The sequence below is a fragment of the Bos mutus genome, chromosome 13 (assembly GCF_027580195.1).
Source record: "Bos mutus isolate GX-2022 chromosome 13, NWIPB_WYAK_1.1, whole genome shotgun sequence".
Classification (NCBI taxonomy): Eukaryota; Metazoa; Chordata; class Mammalia; order Artiodactyla; family Bovidae; genus Bos; species Bos mutus.
Genome location: NC_091629.1, coordinates 36,339,786 through 36,353,655, shown reverse-complemented (window position 1 = coordinate 36,353,655; position 13,870 = coordinate 36,339,786). Strand labels below are relative to the sequence as shown.

General features: G+C 37.7%; 1 protein-coding gene across 5 annotated transcripts in view; it reads right to left on the bottom strand.

The window, feature by feature from the left end:
- DNAAF9 (dynein axonemal assembly factor 9) overlaps nucleotides 1-13,870 on the bottom strand; it is a 173,135-nt gene that overhangs the window by 88,930 nt on the left and 70,335 nt on the right. For all 5 annotated transcript variants that reach the window (XM_070381296.1, XM_070381297.1, XM_070381298.1 and 2 more), the window contains 2 exons: nucleotides 10,969-11,024; nucleotides 4,873-5,008 (listed from right to left, as the gene is read on the bottom strand). In XM_070381296.1, coding sequence (XP_070237397.1) covers nucleotides 4,873-5,008; nucleotides 10,969-11,024 — 192 coding nt within the window. The remainder of the gene's footprint in view (nucleotides 1-4,872; nucleotides 5,009-10,968; nucleotides 11,025-13,870) is intronic.

The following is a 13,870-nucleotide window of genomic DNA, read 5'->3' as shown; positions in this document are numbered from 1 at the left end:
CTGAACTGAACTGAAAAGGCATAGGGGAAAAGGTCACCTTTAACTGTTGTTTTCCCAAAGATATCTTTTGTGTGTTAACTTCGGCTATTTTGTGAGGTTGCTGTTGGGTCAGCCCAGGATGCTAAAGAATTAACAATTTAGAAGGAAAAGAAGACAAAATGTGCTTAGGTTTTGACTGTCATTAATATTTAGTCCAGATCTTTCACAGTGAGGACCTTGGTTGACATGATATGTAGATGTGGAGGGGCAGCTACAAACTCAGGAAAGGAGGTGATACCCAGGCCCCTCTCTTCATCTGTATTTCATCTTTGTACACAGGCCTTCCAGGAGAGAAAATAAGTTCTCTAGATTTTTTAATTCTTATTTTTCTTCCCTGCTTAGTTGTTCATTTATACAGATGGAAATGGATGTCCTTTTCTCCTTTGAAAATCCAACATCTCATCAGGGTTCCTAGGATAGTAGGTTCAAAATGCAAAAATGCTACCACAAGAACTAAAGGAAAGGAAATTAGTACAGTATATTAAAAATAGCTAAATATAACACAAATATCCATTCCTTCTATTTCACTCCATTGTTTAAGTCACAAGAGAAAATAATGGCATTTTTCTGTAACCCAAGTTATAGACTTGAAATGAAGATTTAATTCTGACTAATCTAAATCATACCATAGTGAATATGATCAACATAGTCATGAATCTAAATGAAAAATCATGTACATAATTCTAATTGTTGGTTAATAGGCTTATTTCCAACATGTTCCTTGGATTTCCAAATTTTCCCTAACTAAAGGCTTTTTTTCAAGGTGCCATGTATTTCAAATATGCTTCCTTAGATGATGTCAGAAATTTATGTAAGCATATATTAACCTAAAATTTATTTAAATGCAACTGACAAGGGATTAATCTCCAAAATATACAAACAGCTCATACAGATCAATATCAAAAAAAACAAACAACTCAATGAAAAAATGGGCAGAAGATTTTAAATAATGAAAAAATTTCTTCAAAGAAGACATACAGATGGTCAAAGGCACGTGAAAAGATGCTAAACATGTTTAATTAGAGAAATGCAAATCAAAACTACAATGAGGTATCGCCTCACATTGATCAGAATGGCTATCATCAAAAGTCTAAAAATAATAAATGCTGGAGAGGCTATGGAGAAAATGGAACCCTGCTACATCACTGGTTGGAATATAAACTGGTGCAGCCACTATGGAGAATAGTATGGAGGCTCCTCAAAAAACTACAAATAGAGCTACCACATGATCCTGTACTCCTGGGCACATATCCAGAGAAAATCCTAACTGGAAAAGATACATGCACCCCAGTGTTCACTGCAGGATTCTTTACAATAGCTAAGACATTGAAACAACATAAATGTCTATCAACAGATGATTAGATAAAGACGTGGTACATATATACATAATGGGCTATTACTCAGCCAAAAAAGGATGAAATAATGCCATTTGCAGCAACATGGATGGACCTAGAGATTATAACAGTAAGTGAAGTAAGCCAGAGAAAGATAAATATCATATATTATCGCTTATATGTGGAACCAAAAAAAGAAAAAAATACAAATAAACTTACTTTGCAAACGGTAAGAGACCAACAGGCACAGAAAACAAATGCATGGTCACCAAAGGGGAAACGGGGATGGGAGGAGGAACAAATTAGGAGGTTGGGATGAACATATACCCATTACTATATATAGAATAGATAACAAGGACCTACTGTATAGCATAGCCAATATTACAAAATATAATAACCTATAAGGGAAGAGAATCTGAAGAATATATATATGTGTGTGTGTGTATGTATAACTGAATCACCTGAAACTAACACTATTGTAAATTGACTATACTTCAAAAAATTTTTATTGATGTTTACACTAAAAAGGAAATTGGTACAATAGGATCTGCATGTATAATGTAAAACTGCTCAGATAATCTGAATGTGCAGATTTAATATCACCTATTTAATTTGTAAATTATTCACAAATAGCACAGAAATGGAAAAGTTAAGTATATCACCTTGGAACAGAGCTGAATGAAGATGAAAGTTCATAACTAGGGCCCCCACTGCCCCAGGACCAGCTCTCAAGTGAGTTCCTTAACTTCATTATGTTTTCATATTTGTATAATAAAGCACTCTGATTATTATTAAAAGTTGTGTAAATAATCTGCTAAATGTTTGTTTTAATAGACTATTTTTAGAGCAGTTTCAGGTTTAAAGAAAGACTGATCCAGGAGTATAAAGAATTCCCATATTACCTCCTCTCCTTCCCCCTGTCTCCACAATTTCCCCTATTATTTGTCTTATAATATTATATTTGTTTTAACTGATGAACTAATGTTGATAAATTATTATTTTTAAATATTTATTTTTATTTATCATCTGGCTGTTCTGGATCTTAGTTGTCGCACATGGGATCTTTAGTTGTGGCATGTGGAGTCCAGTTCCCTGACTAGGGAACTGGGCCCCCTGGATTGGTAGCATGGTGTGTCTCAGCCACTGGACCACCAGGGAAGTCCTGATAAATTATTATTAACTAGAGTCTACCGTTTATATTAGGGTTCATTCTTTGTACTGTACTTTCTATGGATTTTGACAAATGTATAATGACGTGCTCATCATTTTAGTATCATACAGAATAATTTCACTTTCCTAAAAATCCCCTGTGATCCATCCATTCTCCTTTCCTCCCAAACCCCAGGCAATGACTGATCTTTTACTATCTCCACTGGTATTTTTTTTTTTGGCTGTACCACATGGCCTGTGGGATCTTAGTTTCCTGTCCAGGTACTGAACCCGGGCCCTTGGCAGTGAGAGTGAACGTCCTAACCAATGGACCACCAGGGAATTTCCTTTACTGTACTGTCTCCATTGTTCTACCTTTTCCAGAATGTCACACAGTAGAAATCATACACTATGTAGCCTTTGCAGATTAGCTTAACATTTTAAAATATATATATTTATTTGTTTATTTGGCTGTATCAGGTCTTAGTTGCATCATTCAGGCTTTCTAGCAATGGTACACAAGCTCCAGAATGTGCAGGCTCAGTAGTTGTGGCACAGTACGTGGGATCTTAGTTCCCAGACCACGGATCAAACTGGCGTTCCCTGAATTGCAAGGCAGATTCTTAACCACTAGACCACCAGGCAAGTCCCTGGCTCTTCAGCTTAGCAGTATGCATTTTAGGTCCCTGCATGTCTTTTTGTGGGGCTTCCCTAATCTGGGTTCAATCCCTGGGTCGGGAAGATACCCTGGAGGAGGGCATGGCAATACCCTCTAGTACTGTTGTCTAGAGAATCCCATGGACAAAGGAGCCTGGCAGGCTGCAGTCCTTGGGGTCATACAGAGCAGGACACAAGTGAAGCGACTAAGCAGCAGCAGCAGCAACAGCATGTCTTTTTGTGGCTTGATAGCCCTTTTTAATCACTGGAACACAGTCTACTATATAGATTTACCACAGTTTTATTTATCCATTCACCTACTAAAGGACAACTTGGTTGCTTCCAAGTTTTGGCAATTATAAAAAGTGATGTTATAAATAAATTCCTTGTGTAGCTGCTTTTTGTGTGGACATAAATTTTCAACTCTCTTGGTAAATACTAAGGAGCATAACTGATGCTAAAACAATGTTTAGTTTTGTAAGAAACTGTCAAACTGTCTTCCAAAGTGGCTGCACTATTTTGCATTCTCACCAGTAATGAATGAGAGTTTCGGAAGCTCCATTCTCTCCAGCACTTGGTGGTGTCAGTGTTTCAGCCATTCTAAGGTGTATAATGGATGGCTAAATTATCACTCCAAACATTTTAGAGCACAATCCTCACTGACTCTTCTAGTAGTCTGTGAGATCCTCCAAGGCAAAGACCATAAATATTTTCCTCAACCTAGCATAGTGACTGGAACATAGTCAAAAAGGATTACTGAATTAATGAGTCAAAGCCCTTTGGCTTTGGAGTCATAAAGACCTAAAAACAGAAACTGGCTGTATCATCCATAACGTGAGTGTGACTGGGGCTGGTTTCTTTTTCTGTAACTTTTTGAGATAAAAATTCACTGTTTTAAACTATACAAAAAAATGTACTGGTTTCATCATTGTATTCTTTCATCCTCCTTATTGTTCTAAGAGTCCTTCCTTTTTAAATCATTTCTTCATTTCACCCAAACTTCCTTTAGTCATTCTTTTTTATTAATACTTATTTTTATGTATTTATTTGGCTGCTCTGGATCTTAGTTGCAACATGTGGCCTGTGAACTCTCAGTTGCAGAATCCAAACTCAGAGTTGCAGCACGTGGGATCTAATTCCCCGACCAGGAATTGAACCCGAGCACTCTGCATTGGGAGCGTGGAGTCTTAGCCACTGGGCCACCAGGGAAGTCCCCCTTTAATCATTCTTTTAAGGTAGGTCTGCTGGTAACAAATTCTCTTAAGTTTTCTTTCATCTGGGCATGTCTTGATTACCTCATTACTAAACGGGATTTTCACTGGATATAGATTTCTAGGTGATAGTTCTCTCTCAGCACTTGAAATGTAACAGTCAAGACATAAACTTAGGCTTGGAATGACTATTTTCAAGTTAATTTAAAATTCTTATTCTACTATTGATACTAATTGGCTATCTTAAAGTTTGGCTTGTATTTTTTTATCCTTTTCCTTTCAAATATTTTAAAATTAAATATGCTTTCAAATCATACCTAGTACTTTTATATAAAAACAGTTTTTAATCACTTTTTACACCAAAACAACTTCAAGTTTAAGGTTAAATCAATTCACCAATTCGACAAGTTCCATTTATCCAGCTCCCCTCCTCCCCAATTGATAATAAAACCAATTAAGCACCAGGAAGTCAAGTCACTCACCATGTGTCTGGCAAAGCTCCCACTGGGACCAGTGCTGCGTACTAGGTGCCCTTCAGAAGGGAAGTTAAAGTTGCCAGCATTGAGGTTTTCTCGTGTGGAGTGATTACCAAAGAGAACGAATGGCTGCCTATTAGGGCTAGAATGGCAAATCAAAAACATGATTAGTGAAGAGATTCCTGGCCAAGGAAACTTCTAAATGAGGACATTCTTGGGCTTCTCTGAGTGGCATCCTGCAGTTTGAGCAAGGTGATCAGTACAGTCCACCTAACGCTCCCTGTTAGTTGAGAAGAGAAGACATAACTAAACCGAAGTCACATTTATATTTTCAACTTCTCTTGCTGCTTAAGGAGAAAGTTCTTTAAGTTTGCTATTCATGATGCAGAGACAGAGCAAAATCTCAATTTTATACAGCAGCATTTTGATAGAAATATACATTTTCAAGAATGACAGCAGTTGTGATACACTGAAGACAGACAACAGAGCTGTTAACCATTCCTGTATAGCTTTTAGGAGGGAATGAGGAAAGCCCAGCTGCAAACTTTCTCATACCTGCCCATTCCTGCAACCATCCCCCCTTTACCCTCTTTCCTCTTGGCTGCAATGCTTCCTTGTAGTTTCTGTGCTTTCTACTCTGCCCTCTACAATCCATTCTCCACATGGCAGAGAAGACAATCTTTTAAACACACAAAACCTTTACTTTTAGAAGGGCTGAAATTTTCACATGGCCAACAGGGACTTACATGGTCTGGCCTAGACAATTTCCTTAGCTCCATGAAAGGCCACTCTCTCCCAACTCCCCCTTTCAGGCAAACTCAAATTTATTTTCCTTCACACACATTTCTTTTATGTTTCTGATATTTTCATCTCAGGACCACTGCTTTTCTCCCTTAATATTCTTACTTATCATTCACATCTACCCCCAGAGGTCAGCTCTGGGGTATGGTCTTCACAGTAACCATGTTCTTTTCTCCTTCAAGGAATCAGTGTTTTGCAATTACATATTTTTTTTGTGAGGATGCTTGATTAATGCCTTATTTCTCCACCATGCTATACACTCTATGAGGGAAGAGACTGTGTCTGGTTTATTTTTTAATCATGTATCTGTTATTTAGTATATCATGCCTTCTCAACAAATAGTCAATGACTATAGGGTATTTTAAAAAGATATTTTCTGCTACAGATTGAATGTTGTGTCTGTCCAAAATTCAACTTGCTAAAATCCAAACCACCGAAGTGATGGTATTAGGAGAGAGAGATTTGGGCCTTCATTGAGCCTTCATGAACAGGATTATAAAACAGACTTATAAAAAGCGGTTCCAGAGAGAGTCCCTTGCCCCTCCTGCCACATGAAGTTATAGTGAAATGACAGCCATCTATGAATAAGTAGGCCCTCACCAGACACCAAATCTACCAGTGCCATGATCTTGGACTTCCCAGTCTCCAGAACTGTAATGGAGAAATAAATGTTGTTTATAAGCTACCCAGTCTATGATATTTTTGTCACAGCAGCTAAAACAGACTAAGCCAGCTTTCTTTATCACATATCCTTTCCTGAAAGTGTCCTTATGAAAGGGGCAAAGTAAAGGGACAAAGCAGGTGATTAAATAGTTAATCCCACTAGGAGACTGTAAGTAGAAAGAACATGGTAGACCCCTGTAAGTTTATGATTATTCAAGAAAGTAGGTTTGCTACTTTTGTGGTTACCACAAAACCATGCAACAGGAGCAGAAAACACGCCCCAAAACATTAAAACAATGGTGACATGAGACCCACATCTTGCCCAGTGAGCTCAGTAAGCTAGGACATGCTCTCTGCACCCAACAAAAAACAATAATTTGTGGACCTAGTTTGACCATGTAGGGACAAGAAAACTCTCCTGCTCAATCTAGAGGAGTAGCTGATGATGGAAGCATGACTTCTACTCCAGAAAGACAAAGATTTCCCCCTCCCCAGTTTCTATGATTATAAAATTGTAGCCCAGAAGGTTCTTGGAGATGTAGTGTCTGTCAACTGCCCCCTTGTAAGCCTCAAAAGCATCCTATTCTAATAAATCACTTCTTACCTATTACTTTGCCTCTTGCTGAATTCTCTTCTGTGCTGAGACATAAAGGACTACGGTACTACAGCTCTCTGGAGCCCCCAAAATGACACGTTTCACTTAAGAGTATGTCATGCGGAAAATCCTTTGCATTTCTTTTCACTGTTCTTAAGCATCAAACTGTGGTTTTTGAAAGTAAACATGACTCTGATTCTATTCTGATGCTTAATTTAAGCTAAGTGACACACTGAGCAGAAAAAGATGACTCTGAATCCTAGTCAGGTAGTCTGTCTCCTTATCAGATTGGACTGGAATTAGGGAAGAAAAGAAAGGAAAGATCTACTCTCATTTATAAGCCTCTTATCCTTCTCCATCAGAGGCCAGACAGACTATAAACCACCATCACAGAAAACTATACAATCTAATCACATGGACCACAGCCTTGTCTAACTCAATGAAACTATGAGCCATGCTGTGTATGGCCACCCAAGACGGACAGGTCATGGTGGAGACTTCTGACAAAACGTGGTCCACTGGAGAAGGGAATGTCAAACCATTTCAGTATTATGCCTTGAGAACCCCATGAACAGTATGAAAAGGCAAAAAGATGGGCACTGAAAGATGAACTCCCCAGGTTGGAGGGTGCCAAATATGCTACTGGAGATCAGTGGAGAAATAACTCCAGAAAGATTGAAGAGACGGGGCCAAAGCAAAAACAATACCCAGTTTGTGGATGTGACTGGTGATGGAAGTAAAGTCTGATGCTGTAAAGAGCAATACTGCATAGGAACCTGGAATGTTAGGTCCATGAATCAAGGCAAATTGGAAGTGGTCATACAGGAGATGACAAGAGTCAACATCGACATTTTAAGAATCAGCAAACTAAAATGGACTGGAATGAGTGAATTTAACTCAGGTGACCATTATATCTACTACTATCAGCAAGAATTCCTTAGAAGATATGGAGTAGCCATCACAGTCAATGAAAGAGTCCGAAATGCAGTACTTGGATGCAGTCTCAAAAACGACAGAATGATCCCTGTTCTTTTCCAAGGCAAGCCATTCAGTATCACGGTAATACAAGTCTATGCCCCGACCAATAGTGCTGAAGAAGCTGAAGATGAACGGTTCTATGAAGACCTATAAGACCTTCTAGAACTAACATCCAAAGATGTCCTCTTCATTATAGGGGGCTGGAATGCAAAGTAGAAAGTCAAGAAATACCTGGAGTAACCGGCAAATTTGGCCTTGGAGTACAGAATGAATCAGGGCAAAGGCTAATAGAGAACACACTGGTCATAACAAACACCCTCTTCCAACAACGTAAGAGAAGACTCTAACACATGGACATTACCAGATTGTCAATACCGAAATCAGACTGATTATATTCTTTGCAGCCAAAGGTGGAGAAGCTCTATACAGCCAGCAAAAACAAGACTGGGAGCTGACTGTAGCTCAGATCATGAACTCCTTATTGCCAAATTCAGACTTAAATTGAAGAAAGTAGGGAAAACCACCAGACCATTCAGGTATGACCTAAATCAAATCCCTTATGGCTGTACAGTGGAAGTGACAAATAGATTCAAGGGATTAGATCTGATAGATAAGAGTGCCTGAAGAACTATGGATGGAGGTTCATGACATTGTACAGTAGACAGGGATCAAGATCATCCTCAAGAAAAAGAAATGCAAAAAGGCAAAATGGTTGCCTGAGGAGGCCTTACAAATAGCTGAGAAAAGAAGAGAAGTGAAAGGCAAAGGAGAAAAGGAAAGATATACACATTTGAATGCAGAGTTCCAAAGAATATCAAGGAGAGATAAGAAAGCCTTCCTCAGTGATCAATGCAAAGAAATAGAGGAAAACAATAGAATGGGAAAGACTAGAGATCTCTTCAAGAAAATTAGAGATGCCAGGGGAACTGTTCATGCAAAGATGGGCACAATAAGGACAGAAATGGTATGGACCTAACAGAAGCAGAAGATATTAAGAAGAGGTGGCAAGAATACACAGAAGAACTATAAAAAAAAGATCTTCATGACCCAGATAACCACGATGGTGTGATCACTCACCTAGAGCCAGACATTCTGGAATGCAAAGTCGAGTGGGCCTTAGGAAGCATCACTACGAACAAAGATAGTGGAAGTGATGAAATTCCAGTTGAGCTATTTTAAATCCTAACAGATGATGCTGTGAAAGTGCTGCACTCAATATGCCAGCAAATTTGGAAAACTCAGCAGTGGCCACAGGACTGGAAAAGTTTTCAGTTTTCATTCCAGTCCCAAAGAAAGGCAATGCCAAAGAATGCTCAAAGTACAGCACAATTGCACTCATCTCACACACTAGTGAAGTAATGCTCAAAATTCTCCAAGCCAGGCTTCAGCAATACATGAACCGTGAACTTCCAGATGTTCAAGTTGGTTTTAGAAAAGGCAGAGGAACCAGAGATCAAATTGCCAACATCCATTGGATCATCGAAAAAGCAAGAGAGTTCCAGAAAAACATCTATTTCTGCTTTATTGACTATGCCAAAGCCTTTCACTGTGTGGATCACAACAAACTATAGAAAATTCTGAAAGACATGGGAATACCAGACCACCTGACCTGCCTCCTGAGAAATCTGTATGCAGGTCAAGAAGCAACAGTTAGAACTGGACATGGAACAACAGACTGGTGCCAAATTGGGAAAGGAGTACGTCAAGGCTGTGTATTGTCACCCTGCTTATTTAACTTATATGCAGAGTACATCATGAGAAACGCTGGGCTGGATGAAGCAGAAGGTAGAATCAAGATTGCCAGGAGAAATATCAATAACTTCAGATGTGCAGATGACACCACCCTTATGGCAGAAAGCGAAGAACTACTAAAGGACCTCCTGATGAAAGTGAAAGACAGTGAAAAAGTTGGCTTAAAACTCAACATTCAGAAAACTAAGATCATGGCATCTGGTCCCATCACTTCATGACAAATAGATGCAGAAACAAGTGTCAGACTTTTTTGGGGGGCTCCAAAATCACTTCAGATGGTGACTGCAGCCATGAAATTACAAGACACTTGCTCCTTGGAAGAAAAGTTATGACCAACCTAGACAGCTTATTAAAAAGTAGAGATATTACTTTGCCAACAAAGGTTCATCTAGTCAAAGCTATGGTTTTTCCAGTAGTCATGTATGGATGTGAGAGTTGGACTATAAAGAGAGTGAGTGCCGAAGAACTGATGCTTTTGAACTGTGGTGTTGGAGAAGACTCTTGAGAGTCCCTTGGATAGCAAGGAGATCCAACCAGTCCATCCTAAAGGAAATCAACCTTGAATATTCATTGGAAGGACTGATGCTGAAACTCCTATACTTTGGCCACCTGATACGAAGAACTGACTCAATGGAAAAGACCCTGATGATGGAAAAGATTGAAGGCGGGAGGAGAAGGGGATGACAGAGGATGAGACGGTTGGATGGCATCACCACATCAATGGACATGAGTCTGTGTAAACTCCAGGAGTTGGTGATGGACAGGGAGGTCTGGCGTGCTGCAGTCCATGGGGTCGCAAAGAGTTGGATGCAACTGAGTGACTGAACTGAACTGAACTCTCATTTATTGATCAGAGGAACTATCCCCAGCTTGGCCCTCCTGATTATCATGGGTGCTGAGGAAACACTACAAGAAAACAAGCGCAGCAGCCCTCATGCTCCCATGTCTTCCTGGGGCTGGACCTTTATGCTGGATCCCGTTTACTCCCTAAAAGCCACAGTTGATGCCTGCCAAGCCCTTAGACACCCTGCTTCCTCTAGTTTTGCTAGGCTAGGGATGGAATAAAAAAAATTCCTTTCTTTAGATTTTAGCAAGTTACAATGTTTTAAAAACCAGTTTAATATAAAACTTTTTAATACATAAATACAGAAGGAGTGAAAGGATTTTATAGAGTATGGATTTCTTACTCTGTAAGAAAATCAACTCATACTTTCTTGATCCAGCTTCTAGACTAAGATTCTACCCCCATTTCCACTCCCTTATCAACCCCATTTTCTCTATTACCATTCACCTTTCTTTCCCAAGAATCTTACCTATTTTCAGTTATATGACTGGAGATCATTCCATGACTAAAGTAACTTCTGAATGGCTAAAAAAGAAGCCAACATTATATATATTAAGATCACAATTTTATAAAACAATCACAAACCCCTGATATATGCATGCAGGTATATAAATAAAGTGTGTCAAAGAGACAGAGAATGAGAAAAAGAGGGAGAGATATGTTTGCAGGTTTTTACAAGAACACAAGAGGACAACACGAATTTTGGGGATAGCAAACAAAAATTAGCAAAGGAAAAAGGCAAATGGCTGCAAAAGAAAAAGAAAGGAAATGGAAGGTAAAGGAAAGACATTCTTGTCAAATTTTTAGTTTTTAACTACTGAAAGGAAGTTGGAAGAACCACCATCAGTGTTCTAAGTTACTAACCATAAAGGAGTATTTTTCTTCTATTAAAATTTTTCTACATTTTCAATAATTAGAAGTATGTTACTTCTATAAATTATAATATTTATTAATTCTAATAATACTAATTTAACATCAGCAATGAGGAAGAATCCAAGGGATAGAAGTACTGACAGAAGTTTCTCAGGAAACCACAGGAAACCACAGAAGTATGTCTCAGCTTTGACGTGCATAGTGCTAAACATTAATCAAACATTAATATGCAGGATCTATGTCAAGAGTTCAAAACTTCAAAAGGCAATTTGAATCTCCTTAAATAATACTGACTGTTTCCCCTTCAATTTAAATACGTAATATATGCTTATTTTAGAACACAATAAAAACACCTACAATCTCTAAGAACTGTTAACATTCTGGTACATTTTCTTCAAGTCTTTTTTTTATGGTATAGTCATAGAATATATACAGATTGTACCAAAGTTTATTAAAAGTCCTTTATTCTTGGAAATTTATATTGCTACTAACTTTCTTATATCATGAATAATACTACAATGAATTTATCATAAATTTTATCTACATTTCTGATTATGTCCTTAAGGCAAATGAAATTATAGGGTAAAAAGGCAGAACTATATTGCTAAATTGGTTTCAAAAAAGTTTGATCAATGTACACTTCCACTTACAATATCTGAGTGTGCCTATCTCAAGGTAAGCACTGTCCATTAAATGTCCTTTTAAAAATATGGTGACAAATGAAAAATGGTACCTCATTGTTGATTTATTTTACTTTGATTTTTAATGAAGCAGAATATTTCAGATATGTTCAGTGGCCATTTGGACTTCCCTTTGGTCATTAACTGCTTATTTACATCCTCTGTATGTTTATTAGTTGGAGTTTGTCTTACTGATTTGTAAAAACTCTTTAAAAGTAATCAGTTAAAGTTTATTGAGGATTTACCATGTGAACTATGGTAAGTATTTAAATATATTATCTCAAATACAGTTGATCCTTGAACAACATAGGTTTGAACTGGACAGTTCCACTTATATGTGGATCTTTTAAAATAGTAAATACCACAATAATATATGATCTACAATTGGTTGAATCTGTGAATGTGGAACTGCAGATGCCAAGGAAACACAGATATGGAATGATTGAGTATAGGAGGAGTTGTGTACACAAAAGGCTGACTGTAAGTTACATGCAGAATGTTGACTGTACACAAAAGGCTGTACACAAAAGGCTGTTGTGTACACAAAAGGCTGACAATAAGTTACATGCAGAATGCTGACTGTTACATGCAGAATGTGGAGGGTCTGGGTCCCTAAAACCAGTGCTGTTCAATGGTCAACTGTAATCCTATGTGGTTCAGTCTATCATGATACCCTTTCCACAGATGAGCTGGCTAATTTACATGTGTCCCAGGTCACAGAGCTAGTGAGCAACATAGTCAGGATTCTAACTGGATTTGGGGACAAGAGATAAAATTAGATTCATATCTCACATCATATACACAAGAAGATTTCAAGTAAATTAGGGATCTAAATTTAAAAAATTAAACCATACAAGTACTAAATGAGTAAACTCCTCTTTAACCTTAATAAGCCTTTCTGTATATACGATTTAAAATCCATAGGCAATATAAGAAAATATTAATAAATTTATATAAAAAGTTTGCATGGCAAGAAACCACAATAAACAAAGCAACTGATAAAAAGGAAGAAATATTTTGAATATATATCATAGACAAAAAGTTAATAGCCTAAATATATATAAAGAACTCAAAAAAACAATGGACAAAAGACCTAAAACCTGTACTCTATAGCTCCAGTTAATAATACTGTGCCAATATTAAAATGGGAAAAAGACATGAAAATAAAATATAAAATGGCCTTCAAACATATGAAAAAGTGTTCAAGCTTAGTAATAATTAGAAAAACACAAACTAAAATAATTCCAAGATATCTGTTCTCATCTATGAGACTGTCAAAACTTAAAAAGTATGACAACACATTCTACTGGGGAAGCTATGGCGAAACAGGCACTCTCATATGTTGCTAGTGGGAATGCAAATCGGTACAATCTTTCTGAAGGGAAATTTGGCAATAGCTAACACAACTACAAATGCACTTACCTTGTGACCCAGCAATCCCATTACTAGGTATACAAACCTCCAACAATATGAAAATACATAAGCACAGAGTTATTTACTATGGCACTGTTTGCAATGGCATAATATTGAAAATAACCTAAATACACATACCTAAGAGAGTGGCTGAGTAAATTAAGATAAATCCACACAATGGAGTACAGCTGAACACATGGGTTAATCTGTGTATAACTTACAGTTAGCCCTCTGCATTCGGAGCTTCTCCGCATCCAATCATGAATTCAACCAATCGTGAATTGCAGTACTGTAGTATTTACTACTGAAAAATATCCATGTATCAGTGGACCCAGGTAGTTCAAGTCTGCATTGTTCAAGGGTCAACTGTACTATGAATTATAACAAAGAATGAGGAAGCTCTCA